At 44.6% G+C, this 21,823-nt stretch overlaps 2 protein-coding genes and 1 long non-coding RNA gene across 5 annotated transcripts in view; 1 reads left to right on the forward strand and 2 right to left on the reverse strand.

The window, feature by feature from the left end:
* The first annotated feature begins 27 nt into the window (after positions 1–27).
* Positions 28–11,243, forward strand: LOC121021594 (uncharacterized). Of its 2 annotated transcripts, XR_005786598.1 has the most exons (3): positions 28–67; positions 160–275; positions 10,575–11,243. It is a non-coding gene; the product is annotated as an uncharacterized LOC121021594 (long non-coding RNA). The 2 variants fall into 2 exon arrangements; XR_005786597.1 differs by lacking the exon at positions 28–67 and having other exon boundaries at positions 74–275.
* RABIF (RAB interacting factor) lies at positions 8,179–17,447 on the reverse strand. Its single transcript, XM_040462072.1, has 2 exons — positions 17,214–17,447; positions 8,179–10,766 (listed from the first exon to the last, which is right to left on the reverse strand). Exons 1-2 carry the CDS (start codon positions 17,337–17,339, stop codon positions 10,521–10,523), a joined length of 372 nt encoding a protein of 123 aa, XP_040318006.1. The 5' UTR covers positions 17,340–17,447; the 3' UTR covers positions 8,179–10,520.
* A 2,433-nt stretch (positions 17,448–19,880) lies between these two features.
* Positions 19,881–21,823, reverse strand: part of KLHL12 (kelch like family member 12) — a 33,904-nt gene continuing 31,961 nt past the window's right edge. For both annotated transcript variants that reach the window (XM_040462064.1, XM_040462066.1), the window contains exons 11-12: positions 21,606–21,792; positions 19,881–21,424 (exon numbers count right to left, since the gene is read on the reverse strand). In XM_040462064.1, the coding sequence (XP_040317998.1) occupies positions 21,298–21,424; positions 21,606–21,792 (314 nt within the window). In that variant the 3' untranslated portion in view covers positions 19,881–21,297. The remainder of the gene's footprint in view (positions 21,425–21,605; positions 21,793–21,823) is intronic.

Raw genomic sequence — 21,823 nt, forward strand, 5'->3', positions numbered from 1 at the left:
GCAGCCGGTCATTGGGCAGTTTGTAAAACCAAAGGGAGGGAAATCCTCGGTCGTCCGAGTCCTCCAGGTCTGCTCGACCCTCTCTTTCTCTATGGGGCGTGTGCTGGATCTGAGAGGTTGGAGCTCTGGAGCAATACCCTTATTCCGCTGTTGCCTTAGGTCTTTACACGGGGAACAGGGCGGACCTAGTTCGAAAAGTGCATAAACCTCGGACGGTGGCGCAGACTTGAACTCAGCAACCGCTAGAGAAGGAAAGATGCTGTGATGAGAACCAGGTACGGGGAGGCTCTGAGGCGGGAGGAAATGCGGCTAGGGTGGGGGAGGGTGGGCCAGACAGGTGTGGGAGAGAACATTCCAGGCGCAGGTAATTGAAGTTTACTTCCCTTTGTGGCCAGCGCTCCAGGTCAGGTGACTCAGATTACCAAGAGAGCAACGGGTCCAGGCTGGCTAAAGCAGATTGAGGAGGACTCGTGGGGGGAACATGGCAAAACAAGGTGGGGCCTTGAATGTTACTCTGAAGAGTTTGCACATAATTCCACTGGCTATGGGGCACCCTTGAGGATTATTGATCAGAGGGGTGATGTGATAAGCAGTATTTTAGGCAACACATAGATGTTACTGGTGTATTTCTTTTTTTCCTGGTGGTGGTTTCATATGTTTCCCTGCTAAGGGGCATACACACAGTTTTTCCTCTCCCAAGCTGTTTCCTGGCTGTCTGAGATGGACGTTTTACTTCTAAATACCTGAGCAGAACAAATTAATCCATTTCCTAGTTTGGGAGGATTAACTGGCATTCGGTTTTATCAAGTGACTGGACTCCCCATAATGATTACCCTTAGTATTTGTTCAGCACATTCCAGAGGAACCCGAAGCATCTATCATCTCCTATTCTCACCTCCCACTGGAAAAGTGACTGCACCCAGATTATGCCAGTCAGACCAGGGGACTCGAATTGTTGCTTTAGGAAAATCTGTAGCTGTAATGACTTTCTGTTGATAGAGCCCAGAAAGACCCAAAGTTACTGTGTCACTCACCAGTGTGACATCAGATCAGCTGCCCCCTGGATTCCTGCACCTGTTTTTTCCACAAGACTCTGGACATGTCATTCAGTATCCTGAAATATTTTGAAACTAAATGCTTGTTTAGGTGGCTTGGTGGTTTAAATCCTGGGTGCAAAGGTTAACTTCAAACTCTGAAGAGTGTTCTTTGATCTCAACCCTTGTGTTTTATGAGGCTGCCAGCTTTAAAGTGGATGTCTCTGGTCAAGGGATACGGTGAGTGTGGGTGAACATTCAAATAAGTACTTTGAAAATCCTTGTATATACAAAGCTAAGGCATGATTATTCATTGTCACTGCCCCAAGCAAAACAAGTCAAATGTTACATCCCACTGAATGTGGGCATATCAGTGATGAAAATGAAGCTATCTGGGCATAAACTCAAAAAAGTGATAAACTGAATACCATCTCTTCCTTGCCTTGCTCTACTAGGAATTCATTTCACCAGCTGGTCGTGTCTGCCAGTGAAAAATGCCCTTGGGCGCACCTGGGTGTCTCAATCGATTGGGTGTCTGACTTCAGCTCAGGTCGTGATCTCATGGTTCGTGGGTTCGAGCTCCGGGTCTGGCTCTGTGCTGACAGCTCAGAGCCTGCACCCTGTTTCAGATTCTGTCTCCGGCTCTCTCTGCCCCTCCCCCACTTATGCTCTGTCTCTAAAATAAATAAACATTAAAAATAAATAAATAAATAAATAAATAAATGTCCTTGGAGGGGCACCTGGGTGGCTCAGTCAATTAAGTGTCTGACTCTTGATTTCCGCTCAGGTCATGATCTCATGGTCACGTGACTGAGCCCTGAGTCAGGTTCCTCGCTGAGCATGGAGCCTGCTTGCTCTCTCTCCCTCTCTCTGCCCCGCCCCCCCATCGCATGGTCTCTTGCTCTAAATAAATAAACACTTTTTTAAATGTCCATTTCTTTACTGAATAAAGTGGACTCTAACCCAAATATAAATATATTTGAAACAGTGATCCTCAGTGTTAATTGTGGAAATCACACAAACCAACGTTTCCTGGCAATATGCTTCTTTACAGCGCACAAATTAAAATTGGTCTCTTATAAGGTATTTGAATTTCTTTCATTTTAAATTTCTTTTTTTTTTTTTTAATTTATTTTTGAGAGAGAGACAGAGATGGAGAGCGAATGGGGGAGGAGCAAAGAGAGAGAGAGGGAGACACAGAATCTGAAGCAGGCTCCAGGCTTTGAGCTGTCAGCACAGAGCCCGATGCAAGGCTCGAACCCACAAACCGTGAGATCACGACGGGAGCTGAAGTCAGAAGCTTAACCGACTGAGCCACCCAGGCGCCCCTGAATTTATTTCTATTATCTAGACGGCTGCAAAGTTTAGATTCTTTTTCTAATTTTTTTGTCATCCTTTTCTCTATGTCACCCTGCTGATCTCAACTTTAGTGCCATTGCAGACACACCATTTTCACACAGTTCTTCAGGGATTTAAGATATTCTAACGTTTGGAGGGAAAGGCTATGGTCGCTTCTAGGTTTCAAGCCATCTAAAGATGCTTGATAAGCCTGCATCTTTTCCCTATATGTACTCCCTCTGCCCTACCACGTAGAATCAAATGACAGTGAATTGAAAGGACAACTGCCATCCGTCTGTGCAAGGGAGGGACCGAAAAGATGGAGAGGCTTTGTGGGAGCAAGAATGTCCTGTTCATGCAGTGGTGAAATCAGGGTAGACAGGAAGACACTAGGGCCATTCATTCTTGGGCTAGTGCCAATACTGTACAGGCAGTACCTGGCTTTCAAATGACTGAATTACTTAACAATTGATGGTCATGCTAGCAAAGTTGCTGAGGTTGGGTGCCTCTATGAGCTCAGTTTTTCCTCCCTGTTATCTTGAAATTTACCTCCTCTTTGACTGGGGCAACAGCTCCCTAGGATGGAACCTCCATTTCCACCCAATCCCTATTTCACATCTCATACCAGAAGCCATCCAGGACAAAGTGGGGAAGGGATAATGTATAAACCTACAGGAGTTGAGCACTCTCCCCTCACCTCCTTAGGACCATAAGTGTTCCTAGCCCACAATGTCTCCTCACTGTTCCCCCAGGTCATGGCTCATCCTGGCCCCCAACCTGAAAAAAAAGACTGTCTGGGGTCACCAGGTCTGGAATTTGGAACACCCTGATCTAATCATAGCAGAGGACTTGTTCATGACATCCCAAATTAGAACTGCTTATTGAAATACTATGCTTTGGGTATGCATAGTTTTGTGTCACAGGCTACAAACTACTCATCATGGATAACATTGTTTCTTTTTAAAAATTTTTAAATTTTATTATTTTTTATTTGAGAGAGAGAGCATGAGCTGCATGAGAGGGGCAGAGGGGGAGAATATCTTATACAGTCTCCATGCTCAACACGGAGCCCAATGTGGGTCTCGATCTCATGACTCTGGGGTCATGACTGGAATTGAAATCAAGAGTTGGAAGGTCAAACTCAAGAAGCTCAAGCTCAACCGACTGGGCCATCCAGGTGCCTGGATGACGTTGTTTCTATATGAGGCAAAGTGAATTCTAAGTTTGAATAGATTTGAAGTGAATTTGGTGGACCCTTACCACTTAACCTTAAATTCTGACATTAAAAAAAAAAATGTTTTCTTAACGTTTATTTATTTTGTGAGAGACAGAGACACAGAATGAGCTGGGGATAGAGAGAGGGGGAGTCACAGATTCCGAAGCAAGCTCCAGGCTCCGAGCTTTCAGCACAGAGCCCGACGCGGGGCTCGAACTCATGAACCATGAGATCATGACCTGAGCCGAAGTCGACCGCCTAACTGACTGAGCCACCCAGGTGCCCCATTAAATCCTGACATTTAGACACATATTCCAGGAATTTAATTCTTTAAACACTCTTGTGGTTAGAAAAGGATGACAAAAAATTAGAAAAAGAATCTAAACTTTGCAGCCGTCTAGATAATAGAAATAAATCCAAATACCTTACAAGAGAACCAATTTTATTTTTATTTTTATTTTTTTAATTTTTATTTTTTTTTAACGTTTATTTATTTTTGAGACAGAGAGAGACAGAGCATGAACGGGGGAAGGTCAGAGAGAGGGAGACACAGAATCTGAAACAGGCTCCAGGCTCTGAGCTGTCAGCACAGAGCCCGACGCGGGGCTCGAACTCACGGACCGAGAGATCATGACCTGAGACGAAGTCGGCCGCTTAACCAACAGAGCCACCCAGGCGCCCCCAAGAGAACCAATTTTAATTTGTGCGCGGGAAAGAAGCATATTGCCGAGAAAGGTTGGTTTGTGTAATTTCCACAAATAACACTGAAGATCACTATTTCAAATATATTTATATTTGGGTTAGAGTCCACTGTATTCAGTAAAGAAACCTTGGTCACAATGGACAGATTGACACTACTGAAGTTAACACCTTTATTGTCTTACTCCATGCAGACTTAGACGAGGTCATGACCACGTAGATGTACTTACTCTGTACACGATCCTGTATCACATGTGTTTTCACGGTCTTTGTCAAAAAGCCTTGGAAAAAAAGTGCAGCACCTAATTTGTAATCTACTGTTATTCACTGCATCAGAAATATAATTCACTCTAATCCCTCCATTAAAAAACATCTGCATGAACCACTTTAAATTAGTCCCGCTAAAATGATACAGCATTTAGTGGAGTTTATTTTAAATTTCCTTAACAAGCATTCATCAAACTATTAAAATGTGGCAGACATGGGGCCAGGCACCGAGGGTAGAATAGTAAATAGGATATTCCTGGTCCCTACACTTCTAGAATTTATCTTCCTTAGAGGTAAGTAGAGTCAAGGGTTTCAGTATTACATGTGTATAGATCTAGGAGGTAACAGAAAAGATGCCATCCCATTCTGAAGGGAAGAACTAATGTTTAGGAAAGTAAGGGTTGGATGGGATCAGTTCCAATCTTTCAGAAGCTTTTTTGTTATGAGAATACAGCATATATTCAGAAAAGCTCACAAAAGATGCATAGCTTACGAGTTCATCACATAGCCACTGTCCAGGTTAAAAGGAGATAGAGCATTTCCAACATTGCAGGAGCCCTCCCCACACCACCCTGTAAGTCATCATCCCTGCCTTGGTCACAAATCAAGTAGCCACACGCACGGGTCTGTTTCTGAGCCTTTTTGTTCCACTAGCCTGTTTGTTCATTCTTGTGACAAATAGAGGTCTATCCAGTAGAGAATTTCTCCCATTCTGTTTTTCTCTGTGACTGTCTTGGCTAGCCTCAGTCCTCTGCATTTTCATGTCACATTTAGAATCAGTTTGTTAAATTTCATGAAATGTTGGGTATTTCGTTAGGATTTTATTAAACTTACACATCAGTTTGGAGAAAAGTTGGCATCTTTACAAAATTAGTCAATACTTGGCAATCTTTTTTCTTTTAATTATTACTTTTTCATCTTTATTTTTGAGAGAGAGAGAGAGAGAGAGAGAAAGCACACACAGGGGAGGAACAGAGAGAGAGGGAGACATGGAATCCAAAGCAGTCTCCAGGCTCTGAGCTGTCAGCACAGAGCCCGACGCAGGACTCGAACCCATGAACTGAGAGATCATGACCTGAGCCAAAGTCGGACGTTTAACTGACTGAGCCACCCAGGTGTCCCTGGTAATCTTTTCTCTTAAAAGACTGGTTAATATTTTAGGCTTTGTGGGATAAGAAGTAAAATTGGAGATATTAGATAGATACTTATACAACCATTTAAAAAGGTAAAAAACATTCTTTTTTTTTTAAATTTTCTTTAATCTTCATTTATTTTTGGGAGAGAGGGACACAGAGCATGAGTGGGGGAGGGGCAGAGAGAGAGGGAGACACAGAATCCTTAGCAGGCTCCAGGCTCTGAGCTGTCAGCACAGAGCCCAATGTGAGGCTTGAACTCACGAGCTGTGAGATCATGACCTGAGCTGAAGTCAGCCACTTAACCCACTGAGCCACCCAGGTGCCCCGAAACCATTCTTAGGTGGCAGACTCATGACTCTCTATAAATCAGATGCTGTCTTGAGTGGACTTGGCCTGTGGGCTATAGTTTTCTGGCCCCTGTAAGTTTGTTTCCTTTTAGTATCTCTCAGTAATGTTGTATAACTGTGTTTAGGTCTTGCAGATCTGTTAGAAATATTCCGGGGTGCCTGGGTAGCTCAGTCAGTTAAGCATCCAACTTCGGCTCAGGGCATGATTTCGTGGTTCATGGGTTCGAGCCCCGCGTCGGGCTATGTGCTAAGAGCCCAGCATGGATCCTGCTTTGGATTCTGTGTCTCCCTCTCTCTCTGCCCCTCCCTGCTCATGCCCTGTCTCCCTCAAAAATAAATACATGTTGAAAAACAACAACAAATTATTCCTAGCTCCCAGTTTTCTAGTTCTCTCTTCAGCTGTGCATAATCTGCTGCTAAAAAACTTCCACTGAATTCTTAATTTTGGTTATTGGATTTTTAAAAATTCTACAATTCGTATTTTTTCACATGCCCAGGTATCTGTTGAAATTCCTCAAACTGGTTTATCTCCTCGAACAGAGTAAGCAATTATTTTATAGTGTTTGGTGGCTCCACTGTCTGCAGCCTCTGTGGGCCACTTTCCATGGTCTCTTATTTCACTGGTTTTCTTAATATCTTGACTCATACGCTTGGTTACATTTTATTGTGTTCAAGATATTGTATTAGCAAAATTACTTGTAGAAACAAGTTGAAGTTTAGGATGATGGTATTTTCCTTCAGAGAGCGTTTTTGTTTGCTTATGCCAAGGGTGTGGGGAAACTACCACTTTGGGATCAACTTAATCTAATGTCAAGGATTGAGACCATTGGAAACCAAGCTGCAGTCCAGAGAGAGCCTTTCAATTTCCTCCTTCTGGTTCACTCCTATTCCTGGGGTGCAAAGGACTGAGGACCTCAACTCAAACTGAGGAACACTGACCAGGTCTACCACTCTTTGACCGGCACAGACCCCTACTTCCAAAAGCCGGTCACAATCACCCATCAGCCTCTGAAGTGCCCCCTTCACATTTGGCAAATGCCCCCAAGAGAGCGCTGGCCCTTAACACCAAGCCCTCCTTCCAGGGTCACCTTCTTCTCAGTAGTCCTAGCCCAGTAATCCTTCAAACAAATGTTCTTTGATGCGTTTGGTTAGAGAGGGAGAGAGAGAGAGAGAGAGAGAGAGAAAACGAGCGAAGGAGAGGGGCAGAGGGAGAGAGAATGAGTGAGGGAGAAGGGCAGAGGGGGAAGGAGGGAGGGAGAGAGGGAGGGAGAGGGAGGGAGGGAGGGAGGGAGAATCTCAAGCAGGCTCCATGTTCAGTGCAGAGCCCAACATGGGACTCAATCCCGTGACCCTGGGATCATGACCTGAGCTGAAATCAAGAGTCGGTCACTCAACCAAACGAGCCACCCAGGCGCCCTGACTTTGGATGCTTTAAATGTTTTGTCCAGCCTTTCTAACTGCCCTCGGTGGGATAGTGAGTCTAAATTACCTACCCACCAGGGGCACCTGGGTGGCTCAGTCATAAGTGTCTGACTTGGTTTCAGTTCAGGTCACGATCTCACAGTTGCGTGGGTTGGAGCCCTGCATCGGGCTCTGCGTTGACAGCACAGAGTCTCCTCGGGAGGGATTCTCTCTGCCCCTCTCCCACTTGCTCTCTCTCAAAATAAATAAATAAATAAACTTAAAAAAACGTACCTGTCCACCATTATCGGGAACAAAAGTCCTCATTAGTTATATGTTAGAGGCACTTGAGTAGCCACATACGTGGCATGGGAACAGTATGCAAAATGCCAGTATGCCACTGTCCCACTCTTTTGTTAGAAAAGAATTTTGTAGAAACAATTAGGCCTTGGAAAAATCCTTTGCTCTAACAGGAACTGCAGGTGTCTAAACTCCTAGCAGCAAGCATGGGTTACTTCCATCTACCTATGACAAAGCGGTTAACGGATTTCCCAAGTCTTCACTGAGAGCCTATTATGTGTGAGGGACCAAAGAGATGACATTCCCATTTTATAGCAGACACTAAGGGATCAATTAATTAGTTGACAGACCTCACAATAAAGCCTGAGGTTCAGTTTTCAGCTCTCCTCTGCTTTTTCAAATTGTGTATTCTTTCCAAGGACATACAGGAATCTAATTTCTACTGTTTAAATGCCTTTATTCCTTTCAAATTATACCAAAAAGGCAGAATAACAATTTGATATTTTTGGCTACTGTGGTAACGTTTGACAATTTTCTAAAAAAAAAAAAAAAAAAAATACAAATGATCAGTATCTAAAAATTTCATTAAAAATACAAGAAATGCAAATGAAAATATGAGATACTACTTTTTCTATTAAAGTGGCAAAATATCTTTTTCATAATACCCCGTGTTAGGAAGGTTTCAGAGAAATGAGTGCTCTTTTACACTGCTGGAGGGGGGTGAATTACAGCTGTTTCTGAAGAGTATGGGTCAACAGACCAAATCCTTGAAAACATGCATACCTTGCAATTCTACTTCTAATAATGTATGCCAAGGGAATAATTACAAATGTGTATACAGATTTAACTTTAAAGTTGTATGTTGTATCACACCGTTTATAAGAAACTGGAGACAATCTAATAGGGGATTGTTTAAATAGATTACAGAAATGACAATGGAATACTAAAAACAAGGGTGGCCATGGACGGTTATCTGTTAAAATGGGAAGTCAGTATTTTGTTAAATGGAAAAGGCAAGTTATAAAAGAGCACAGTATGATCTCATATCTGTTTTTAAAAACCATACATGTTTATATATACATATAGAAAAACACTGAGGATATATACCACATTACCATAGGCAATCTCTGGATGGTGGAAAATAGGAGTGATTAAAAAAATCTTTATACCCATTTTTGTATTTATCTGCAACAAATGTGTACCATTTCTGTGATGAAAAAAGGAAAGAAAAGTGAAAGCCTAATTTAAAAAACTGCCTTGCTTAGGTTTTGGCTTGTGGCAGGAGGGGCGACATGCCCGCAGAGGCATCTACCTGGTTTTGTTCCTTCGGACCTGAGTGGGTACTTCTCACAGTTGTTTTTCTGCACATGCCGTAATCATGGACCTTTGACTGTCTAGAAAACTGTTCTCTCATTTTCAACTAGATCTCACCGAGGCTATGACTGGGGAAGGAAGCCACCTTTCTAGAGTAGGTTGGTTGCAAAACCATGCCCAAGGCCCACACTTTAGTTGGGGAGCCCTTAGAAAAGTTCTGGGGAGAAAGAAGGCGGAAGCAAGCAGAAAACAGATACAGAAGGATGGGCTCTAAACTGGAAGGTTTCCGTTTAATCCTTATGTCAATTCTAGGGTCTCCTCCATCTTCCAGGTAGGGCTGATGGGAGGATACCTGAGATCTTCTCATAGAGACTCCTTCTAAAGTTGAGTCACTTCAGAAGAGAGAGGACAGAACTGACAATTATATTGAAGATTTAAACAAGTCTGCTAACATTGAACTATTAGAGCAACGCTACAGCTATAGAAATAGTGGCATGTGGATGGAAAGTTTGTTCTGGGTTGGTACAGACATTCCAAATGAACCAAAACTCTCTGAGGACCATGCTTAGTAGGTTCGGTAAATGATGACACTACCTATTAGATAGATGGATTCCTTTGCTAAGAACAAAGGAAAAGTTACTTGTCCAAATAAGGCAAACCTCTAAAGTCATGTATAATATGGCAAAGGCCTGTCCCTCCTATATCCCACATCCTCCACTGTGATTCTAAGCCAGGGCTGAGTTTTCCTTGGGGTGGCTGCCAGATAGGGTTGAAAATCTGATTCTCAACTCACAGGCTAATATAAAGAGAAACCATATCAAGATTTGAGGGGAAGAGGGGCCATATTCATCTTCACAATAAAAAGTCACTGAGCCTAGAGGCTCAGCTGTCAAACATGGTTACTAGAGGGGTGTCCAAAGTAATGTGTTTCTGATTAGTAGTTTAAATACTAATGTCTGTAAATGCTACACTTTTAAAAAGAATAAATTACTGTAGATACAGTTAGCCATACAACCAAGTCACTCTCAGACACTTGTATGCTTTCTTGAATGAGAGAGAAAAAGGTGGAGTTTCAGCTATCAGCACGGGCATCAGCTGTCATGTGTCATCTTGGACAAGAGGATGAATGCTGCTGTTACAGAACACGAAACAAGGGAGCCCAGGGTCAGAGAGCCCGGGGCAGGATGCCAGGGATGAGAGCACATTTGTGGACGTGTTCCAGTGTCCTGCAACTGGGGGAAAAGAAAGGTTAGGAGATGTTGGGATGCAGGATGAGTGATGCATGAGGCATGCACTTGAGGCTTTAAGGAAGCAGGATTAGCCCTCTGTTCAACAGGACATGTTGATACTCATAATTTACATTAGTACCGAGAAGGCGGCAGCAGGGCAATTACATCAGGTTAAATGCCAGTTCTTGAGGGGAGGAGCCTTTAGAGCTGGGGGTGGAGCTGAGTCCCCCTCCCCTCAGTTACTCATGGGAAACCCGTTCCAAGGCCACATAGAAACTGTTCTTGTCATCTAGGCAATGCCAGCCAATTGGTCCGATTTCACAGTCTGCGCACACCAGAAACTTGATGTTGCCCACGTCCTTGGTGAAGCCCACGTTCTCAAAGATGAACATGTCATCAACCAGCCAGTGCTCCTGGAGAAGCTCGCCGTCAGGATTGCTGCCATCAGCCAGAGCTGGTTTCTTTCTCATGGAGGGAAGGAAAAGCTGCAGTGGAAAAGAACACAAAGAATGCAAGAGCTGACTGGCCAGTCACGTCATCACCCCCATTCCACTCACACATTACACTGCTCCCTAGCACTTTCTCGGAATGAAAACAAAATGAGGAGCCTGATCATTGATGGATGAGGATGCTGGGCGGCTCCTCCGTTGCCTCTAGTCCGTGCCCTGATTCTTACGAGACGTTAAAGAGGTAACATGCTGTTTCCAACTGGCTTCACTGCTATCTTTACCATGGTCCATAAGGCCCTGCCTGTTCCTAATCTCCCTCCAGCCACACTGGCCTTGCCTTCTTCAAACAGGGTAAGTGTGCTCTGCCCTCAGATCCTGGCAAGGCCGGTTCCTTCATGATATTCAGCTCAAATGTAACCTCTTCAGGAGGTCTTCTCTAACCAACCAATCTGAATTAGCTTCCCATACTGCCCACTATGTTTTATTTTATACTTTTTAAAGTTTACTCAACTATTTTGAGAGAGAGATCAAGTGGGAGAGGGTGGGAGAAAACAGAGAATCTCAAGCAGGCTCCACACTGTCAGCATGGAGACCAACGCGGGGCTTGAACTCATGAAGCGTGAGATGATGACCTAAGCTGAAACCAAGAGCTGGTCGCTTAACCAACGGAGCCACCCAAGCGTCCTATGTTTTTTTATATGGCTTTACTGAGGTATAGTTGACACATATACTGCACAATACTTAAAGTATACAATTAAAGATACATTTTGGCCCAGGCATATACCGATAAATCATTACCAGCAAGATACCAAGCATATTCATCACCCCCAAAGTCTCTTTATGCCACTACCTCTTTATTTTCTACTTACCATTCTCTGAACTTAATGTATTGGCTTATTTACTATGGGTCTCCCTCCACTAAAATGTAAGCCCCAGGAAAGGAAGGAGCTTACCTTCCTGTTCACTACTATATCCCCAGTGCCTAGAGTAATAACTGGCATAGAGCAGGAACTCAAATATTTTCAAAAGAATAAATACAGGATACCTGGCTTTGCTCTATTCCATCACTGTAAGGTATGTGCTGGATTTATCTTACAAAAGAACATTAACAAGGAAAATTTAGTTCTAGAATTCGGAATAGCATCCCAAGGATCCTTGTACCCACAAATCAACATGCCTCCCCAATCACTATGAGAAAGCCTCTGGCACACACGCGTGTAAGTACACACACACACACCCTTTAATTTCTTCCATATGGTTAGTTCACACACCTTTAGCAGCCCCACAGTACTGCAAGATACATACAGCAAAGCTTGTTACTCCTCTGCTCTCATCGTAATGGCTACTGCCAATACACTTATTTTCCACCCTATGAAACACTTTTCAGTTTTTACTTTATTATGACTATGAAAATATTTGCTACAAAGCCAAGTAGTAGTCTATGGCTGTTTCTTTTTCATAAGTTTTTTCTTCATAGGTAACAATTTACTTTTTTTTTCCCTCTTGCATTAACTTTCAACGTACCTACTATAATTTTTTTTTTAAATTTAAATCCAAGTTTGTTAACATATAATGTATTAATGGTTTCAGGAATAGAATCTAGTGATTTATCACTTATACATAAAACCAAGTGCTCACCCAACAAGTGCATTCCTTAATACCCATTGCCCATTTAGCCCATCCCCCCCCCACCTGACACCCCACCAGCAACCCTCAGTTGTTCTCTGTATTTAAGAGTCTCTTATGGTTTGTCTCCCTGTTTTTATCTTTTCACTTCCCTTCCCCCATGTTCATCTGTTTTGTTTCTTAAATTCCACACATGTGTGAAATCATATATTTGTCTTTCTCTGACTGACTTATCTCGCTTAGCATAATGCATTCTAGTTCCATCTACATTGTTGCAAATGGCAAGATTTCATTCTTTTTGATTGCTGAGTAATATTACACACACACACACACACACACACACACACACACACACACACACCCACATCTTCTTTATCCATTTGCCAGTCAATGGACATCTGGGATCTTTCCATACTTTGGCTATTGTGATAGTGCTGCTATAAACATTGGGGTGCAAGTGCCCCTTTGAATCAGCATTTTTGTATCCATTGAATAAATGCCTAGTAGTGCAATTGCTGGGTAACAGGGTAGCTCTATTTTTAATTTTTGGAGAAACCTCCATACTGTTTTCCAGACTGGCTGCACCAGTTTCCATTCCCACCAGCAATGTAAAAGGGTTCCTCTTTCTCTGCACCCATGATATGTTTCTAATGCAACCCCAAACTCTAATAGCATAGGATGGCCTCAGTGAGCTAGTCTGGCATTAGCAATCAAAATAAAAGCAAAAAAAAAAAAATTATTTTTTGATTTTTTTTTTTTAATTTTTTTTTTCAACGTTTATTTATTTATTTTTGGGACAGAGAGAGACAGAGCATGAACGGGGGAGGGGCAGAGAGAGAGGGAGACACAGCATCGGAAACAGGCTCCAGACTCCGAGCCATCAGCCCAGAGCCTGACGCGGGGCTCGAACTCCCGGACTGCGAGATCGTGACCTGGCTGAAGTCGGACACTTAACCGACTGCGCCACCCAGGCGCCCCTGATGTTTTTTTTTTAAGTAGGATTCATGACCAAGCGTGGAGCCCAATGTGAGGCTTGAACTCATGACCCTGAAATCAAGACCTCAGCTGAGATACAGTTGGATGCTTAACTGACTGAGCTGACCCAGGCCCTTCTCCCTGCACCATTTTTTTTAATTAAAAAAACAAAACAAAAACAAAAACCCTAACTGGACTGACATTATTCCAAAATAAAAGGGAAATGCTTCGGTAGGGAAGAGGAAGCCTCTCCTTGAATGCTAGTTAGGGAATCACAAGAGATGCTACTGTGTATTAAATACCCCAGAGTGGGGCATCTGGGTGGCTTGGTCGGTTAAGTGTCTGACTTCAGCTCAGGTCATGATCTCACGGTCTGTGAGTTCGAACCCCGCATCGGGCTCTGTGCTGACAGCTCAGAGCCTGGAGCCTGCTTCAGGTTCTGTGTCTCCCTCTCTCTCTGACCCTCCCCTGTTCATGCTCTGTCTCAAAAATAAATAAACGTTAAAAAAAATTTTATAAATACCCCAGAGTTTCTACTTCTGGCCATACTGTAGCCAGTAGGTGTCCCTAATAGGGAGGAGGGAGCACTGATCCAGAGCATTTTTACTCCCCATCTTCCGAGCACCTGGCTTACTAAAACAGGTATCTGTGCACTACCCTGCGCTGTGTCACCTGAGACAGCAGCTGAGGACATCATAAAATAGAACAGTTCCTCCTCCTGTTACACTGTCATTCCAGTCACTCTTTTTGCCCGTCTGATGTTTAAATGAACCCCCAAATGCTTTGTTTTACACTAAGTGAAAAACTGGAACAAGCAGAGGCGAAGAGGAATCAAAATTCAGAAACCAGGAAACCTGGATTCCAATCCTAGCGGTATCTTTCTGTGGGCCTAAATTTCCCTAAAAATATTTCTGGGCCACATTGTAGGTGTGAAATCAACATCTTAACTAAATGTAAGGGGAGTGAAATGTTAAGGGGAGAAAAAGACTTGCTAAGCATTAGCCCTTAGGACACATCCAACAAAGGAGAACCAGCTTCCCTCCCACAGTTCCCATTTAAAATGCAAAACAGCGCCTCAGCAGTCTTGATTAGTGATTTAAGGGAAATACTAGTAACCGTTCCTTCAAGGGGTCCTACTGGGTCCTGGTCCCTCTCTTTCTCAACATTCCCATTTTTATTGAAATCCCGTAAGTCAGATCCACAAGACTAGACCTACATATATGCACACTGTATGTGTAGGTGTATGGATGTCAACCCATTCACTGCAGTGCCCAGAGCTACTGCAGGGTCAAGTTTTGGAATGTAACATTTAGAATACAATTAGGCTTTCTAGATAGACTACTGAGGTGAAAATCAAGGAATTAATGCCTAATTTGAGGCTGCTAGGTCAGCTGGTTGGGGGACAAAGTTGCCAGTTCCATCCCTGACCAGGTGGGTTAACTACTCCGGACTCCAGGCTGTACCCTAATCCTGGACTGGCTCCTCAGAGATAAGTAGAATACCACAACTCAGTGAGATTCTCAGTGGAACTCCTTTTGCTTTTTCAATAGCTGTTAACAGTACCCTTTATTTTTTTAAGTTTACTTATTTTTTCTGAGAGACAGAGTTCATGTGTGCAAGTGAGTGAGCGGGGGAGGGGCAGAAAGAGAGGGAGAGGAGAACCCCAAGCAGGCTTTGTGCTGCCAGCACAGAGCCCGATGTGGGGCTTGAACCCACAAACTGTGAGGTCATGACCTGAGCCAAAATCGAATGTGAAAGGGAGGGAGGGAGAGAGAGAGGGAGGGGGAGAGAGAGAGAGAGCAAGCCAGCAGGGGAGGAGCAGAAAGAGAGAATCTCAGGCAGCCCCCCCCCCACCCCCCCCCCCCCTTACCCCCCATCAGCACAGAGCCAGATGTGGGTCTCGAACCCACGGACTGCGAGATCACGACCTGAGCGGAAGTCGGATGCCCAACCGACTGAGCCACCAGGCGCCCCTTGTGGTGGTTTTAAAACATGTCCACAAATTATTTGACAATCCTTCCAAGACATAGACTCCATGTCTCTCACCTTGGGTCTGGGCGAGCCACTGTGATGGCCTCAATGGAATCAAGTGCAGTGGAAGTGACAGGCTAGGTCAGAAAAGGCCATGCCGTTTTGGCTGGTTTCTCTGGGTACACTTGCTCTAGGAGCCTTCAGCTACTATATGAGAATTCCAGCTACTCTGAATACCTCCAGGTACCTTCCAGGCATCACATGGAGAGACCTTGGGGAGAGAGCCACCGAAAGACCAACGTGCCCCCAGAGTCTATTTCAGTGCTCAGATGTCTGAGTCTTCCCAGGCCACAAGCAGACACGTGACAGTAGAGAGCGTTTCAAATGACCCTTCTGACTGCACATGAAAGACCCCAAATGAGAACTGTCTAGCTAGGCCCAGCCAAGTTGAACTTTGCAGTTCTTCACACATACTGCACTTTCTCTAACAACACTGAAACATCACACTGCTGTCCCCTCCACCTCTGTCACAGACTTCAGGTAAGATTTCAAGAAGTACCGAGCTAAAGGGTATGAACGTTTTATATGTGAAACCAATTATAGGCCTTTTTAACACATGCTGCACCAACAGTGACATACTAATCCATTCCACCCATGCTAACCCATTATTTACACTGGGCTAATAGCTTTTGTTCACTAATTTACTTAAATCTAAGTATCTATTAAGTTCTTACTTATGGGCACAATCTAAGTGTAAGAGATACAGAAGTGGATAGGATCTAGGACCTCATAGGCCAGTGGTAGAAATGCTAATAATTTCATAAGATCAACTGAGATTATAGATGTGAGTGTGCTTTGCAGTCTTTAGGCCATGATTTCCGTCTTGGTACTGCTGACCTCCTGGGATGGAGAAGTCTGTTGCAGGACCAGGGGACGGGGGTTGCTGCCTAATGCATTTGCAGCATGCTAAGCCGCATCCCTGGCTTCTACCTTACTAGATGCCAGTAGCACCCTGTTATAGACTGTGTTCCTCCCAAATTCTTATGTTGAAACCCAATTCCCAATATGATAGGTCATGAGGACACAGCATATTTTTGGAGACAATTTTGAGTGAGGGTATGCACATGGCTGAAATGAGATTACACTTTGCACTTTCCTGAAGTTATTGTTACACCTCAAGAAAAAGTTTAGTAAAATAAAAAAAAAAATGTTTTCAACTTTCCCCCTTTGGGGTGATGGCAGCATGAAGAATATAAAAATATCTAACTTGAAGGAAATAAAAGAGTAAAATAAAAATTAAATCTCCCTTCAAAAATGATTTCAGGACTTGAGCGGCCTGTCCCACTGGAAATCTGATTCGTTGGAGAAACTGCGTTCCACCCAGTACCTTGGTAAAGGGTGTAGGTTACGAGAGTCATCTGTCACATCCCCTACACTAAAGTCGGTTCTGGAGCTCTTTTTGGGGCGGCGAGAAGCCCATCAGAAAGGACACCGGTGAGAGCGGTGTGACGCGGGCCAGGTACACCGGGCGCCATGGGGCCAGTCCGCAGGGTGGAGCTGGAAGGGCGGCCCGTGTCCCGAGGCGCCGGGCCCTAGGAAGCCGGCGCCTTGCCGCAGCCCTGCACCGCACGCGGAGGAGCAGCGTCCAGCGCGCCCCGCGCCCGCGGCGACCGGGTGACCGGCCAGCCCAGACCTAGGGCGGGGCTGGGGCTGGGGGCTGGGGGCCGGGGGCTGGGGGCCGGGTCCCGGCAGCGCTCCCGCCGCCCAACTCCGGCGGGGGCAGCCTCAGGCGGAGCCCGGACGCGACGAGGGGCGCGGCCTCCGGAAACGCGCGCGGGGTCTGGGACACGAGCCACCTCGGCCCCCTGGGAAAGCGTGCGGGGGTGAACCGCCTCCAACCTGCGTCCCTACCTGTCGGCGGGAGAAGAGAGCGGTCCCTGGCTGCAGCACTCGGGAGCCACAGCGTTGGCACAGCACCGCCTTCCGGTTTCGGCCCTCGGCTGACACTAACTCGTTCAGCGGCTCAGCTGGTTCCATCGCCGCTACCGCCACAGCTTTCCTCGGCCACGACCGCGCAGGCGCTGTCTCTGCGGGCTTTTTCGGAACTGCGCGGGCGCCGCTTTCAGAGACGGGGTGGGGAGCGCACGGTCACGCCCCCCCCTTCTGCGCATGCGTCCTTCCCCCCTCGCCCGCTCTGGGTTCTACTGCGCAAGCGCCTCATTCATTACTTGAGTGGTTAGGTGTCCGCTGGCTTTGTGACAGGGTCACTTACTGGGACGTGACAAATCCTCTCTCTTCATACTCACCTGGTCTTTGGGCTTCCCTTAAATATTGAGTAAAATCTGGGTAAATAAGCCATTAAAGTTGACCATACCATGTAGTTTGCTGAGATTTGACTTTGGTCTTCTGAATGAACGGGAACATTTCTGGAGGCAATGCGAAGGGAATCTGGGCCAGGCTATATACATCAGCAAGTTTTATCTACATTAGTTACTTCAACAAGAGACTACTTAAAGGGACATGTACCTTTTTGGTGTTGGAAAAAGATGCTTCCAGACTTTAATTGCTGATATCTGTTCTAATCATCGCAACTATTTACTATGTGGCAAATACCGTGTTTAAGTGCTTTAGAAACAAACCTATTGAATCATCACAATTCCCTTATGTGGTTGTCACTGATTACTCCCAGTGCACAACTGAGGAAGGTAAAGATCAGAGGCTAGTTTTCAGGGTCCATAGATCCAGGCCTGGCTCTAAAGCCACTGTCCTTTGTCATTACACTATACTTTTCACTCCATTTGATTAGCTTTAGATCTCTAGCTTATCAGTTCTAGTGCATTAGGCCATGGATATCCTGAAATGGCAAGGGAAGCAGAATATGAAGGGGAACCAAGTTACTTAAATAGGTAATGTCTAATCTACCCATCATCCCCATCTGCAGGTTTTTCTTCCTCTTTGTCCTTCAGTAATTCAACATTTAGTAATTATGTAATATAACTAAACCCTGAGGATACAATGATAATAGGCACTTTGTGTTTGAGAACACAGTCTAAACAGGAAGACATACCCAAAACAAATGACATGTGATAAAGACAACCATGGGAACAAAGTAAATGGAAGCCAGGATTAGGGAATAATTCCATCTGGGGAGTTAGAAAAGGCTTTACCTAGGTGACATTTTAATTAGGCGTCAAAATGTGACTAGGATTTTGTCTGAAAAGCAAGACTATGTCAGAAGAACAGTATAATACATGAACAAAGGTGAGAACACATTTAAGAATGGTTAGTAGTCCACTGAAGGACATTACACCTGAGGGAAGAGAAAATGGTAGGGGGTGGGGGGGAAGATCAGAATGGTAAGTGGGTCCAGAGCATCATGGGTCTAAAGTCATGCTAAGGAATTTAAACTTCATAATGTGGGAAATGGGAATCTATGGAATTTTAGGCCAGAAATAACTGTTCAATATTCACTGAAAATTTGCTGTATGTTAGGCACTGTAATGATGTTACATGTAATTGAGGAAGAACATTGATAACTAAATGGAGGGGCTAGATTGGAAGACAGGAAAAGAGCAGGGGTAAAGCTATCAGGAGGCTATTACTCCATGAGTCTGTGTAAGAGATAAAGCTTGAACTAAGTGGTAGCAGAGGGAATACAGTTATAAGAATATATTTGGAACTATTAAAGATAATGTCATGTACAAGTCAGAAATGAATTGCATGTCTGTATTGTAATGGGGGGAACACAAGATAAATGAGTTTTCCGAGGTGGGATAACTAAGTGGCTGGTTGCCAGCGAAGAGAGCTACAAAAACAGGAGGAACCCCCATATCAGGCATACCTCTGTGTATGTGTATGAGAAGAGTATGCAAGATTGGAAGAGTGGAAAGACAGCAAAGAGTTTTAGATGTTTTATGCAGAATATTCAGTGGTGGCTGCTATATAAGAACTCTTAAGTCAGCAGTAAAGATAGCCTAGGAGCCATCAGTTCTGAACCCCCACTTTTCCACCTCCCCTGGATCTCTTCCTGAGAAAGGATGAGTCATATGTTTCATAGCTGTGGTTTGATCAGCAGGCACAATCCATCTGCTGAGGAAAGGTTGGCAGGGCTTCTTTAGTGAAAATAACTTCCTCTTTGGCTCCCCCTTCCTTTTGCTCTGGGAATGTCAGGATTTCTGCAGTTGTGCAGGCCTTCTGCATGGCTGTTTACATCAGGTGCCATAAATCAAAGCAAACAGAGAAAGGAATGGAGTGACTAAAGACCCTAAAATTCAAGTGGGTACTAAGTGAGCTCAAGATTGACTCCTCTTTATTCTGTTTGCTTTTCAAGTAAACTCCCAGTGTGAGAAGAGTCAATAAATACACAAATTCACGTAAATATTTTACTGCTGAGAAGCTCCACAAGGGTAAAGGGGCTACCTCTTACCCGCGTCTAGCAAAGAAACATAGTAGGGCCAGTTGGCAAACACATAAGGTGAAGAGGTTGAAGAGACAGGATCATACAGCTGATCTCTGCCTGGTCCCCCCCCACCCCTCCCCAAGTATCCGCAAGACAGTGTTGGTTAGCCACAAACTCTCTTATAGGCACTTGAGACCACTGATTTTTAATATTTTCTTAAAAAAATACAAAGGAAATGAACTCTTTACACCAATACAACTCGGGGAAAGAGGAAAAAAATGGAATTTTAGAATAAAGGGAAAGTGCATCCTTGTTTAGGTTACCACATCCCCACACTCCCAATACCCACAAAGCCAAGAATTTCATTCCGTAACACAGGGGAGCCTTGAATAGTAGCTCAGAAATTCAGAAATGGTGGTAGCAAGTACTGGAACTAACAAAAGAGTTTTGGTTGCCTTGATTATTCTGTCCCAGGAAGAATAAAATCCACTCTAAGGACAGGTCAGGGAACCTCATAGTAGGAAAAGGACTAATTGTACCAAACACAGCAGTAAAAACCACTCCTTAGCAGAAGTGTGCCCTTAGAAGAACAGGGCAGTAATCAGGTAGCTGAATTTCTACGCTGCTGCCACCCCCACCCCACCCCCAAATAAATAGTAATGAAGTATAATAGTGTAGTAGTATTTGATTCAACACAGACAGACAGTGTCTCACCGACTCAAGGCAAACCTTGCCACGGAGAGATGAGCCCTGGCGGGAAATAAGACGACTGTAAAATCACAGGTACTTCTAGTTTGTTCCCAGGCATACCAAACTCCCACCTTTATTCCATCTCTGCTTCTCCCAACATTTGTTCATTCTTACTCTGTCAATGCCAAGATGCGCACCCAGAAAGATCATGGGGAAATTAAAAGATCCTTCCAAAGACACACCCTTTTAAGTCTTCCAGGTTATACCTCAGCGGTGTTCTAGGTTTACTCACGTTCCATCAAATTCTGTTTACTTCCCTTATTCTAAACCCAGTTCTGATACACCAACCTTGTCCCTTAAGGCAATGCCAGGTCTCTCCCCAAGCCCCCCAAGTTTTGATAGGGGGCTTTCCCCTCTATTATCCTCCAGAATGGAACTGTGTCGCCCCTAGTTACCTGCAGACTAGGAAAGACATTTATTCCTGGAAAACAAGATTTGGATTTTACCCAGCTTACTCAAGTTGGTATCCTTCCAATCATACGCTGGATACTGTCCACATCTAGTAGGTCATACTCACCTTAATTCTCTGCAATACGCGAGGCACAACATATATATGGATTCTCCCAAGCACATGACAGTGCTCTCTGGCCAAGGAGAGATGGTCTGGCCTCTCAGATCCATTCAGTGTGCATTGTCTTCCCTTGAGTGTCTGTTACCCACCCTCCTCAGAGAGAACTACCAGCACAAAGTGGAGTGTGTGTCAAATAAGTACAATCATCACCACACTGGTGCTTGTAATCACCCTGTGCACACGGTGAGAAATAGATATTCTGGAAAGGATCCTTGACGCTCCTGTAAACTGTCCCTTGGACTGGTCACTAGCTCTGGATGGTGCTCCAACAACGGTCACTTCTCTCGAAGAACACACACGCCAGCATCACAGCGCTGGGTTCCCATGGATGTCACTACTTCCCAACTGTCGATGATAGGGTCATAGCACTCGATGCTACTCAGCAGGGAATTCCCATCGTATCTGAGTGGGGAAGAAGCAAAAGAAGAAAATGAACTTTCTATTCCTCTCCATACAGTCCTACATTAAAGTTTGCCACTGGAGACGTCTCCCCCAACCCAAACCCTGTCTCGATCCAAAAATTCGGAATGGATCATGTTGTCCTGGATGCACGACGACTCTAGCCTGGCTTCCAAATCCTTACCCCGCAATAGCATAAAGTCTCCCGCGAAGCACTGTGGCCCCTACATAGCATCGTGGAGTGGTCATACTAGTGACAGTTGTCCAGGAATCGGTGCGAATGTTGTATGCTTCAACAGAAGAAAGGTGGGCTGTACCATCAAATCCCCCCACCACATAAATATGGTCATTCAGCAGGGCTACTCCTGCACCTTGGGGGGAAAAAGGCATAGTAAATCAATA

The sequence above is a fragment of the Herpailurus yagouaroundi genome, unplaced genomic scaffold, assembly GCF_014898765.1.
Source record: "Herpailurus yagouaroundi ecotype Mexico unplaced genomic scaffold, PumYag 308, whole genome shotgun sequence".
Taxonomy (NCBI): Eukaryota; Metazoa; Chordata; class Mammalia; order Carnivora; family Felidae; genus Herpailurus; species Herpailurus yagouaroundi.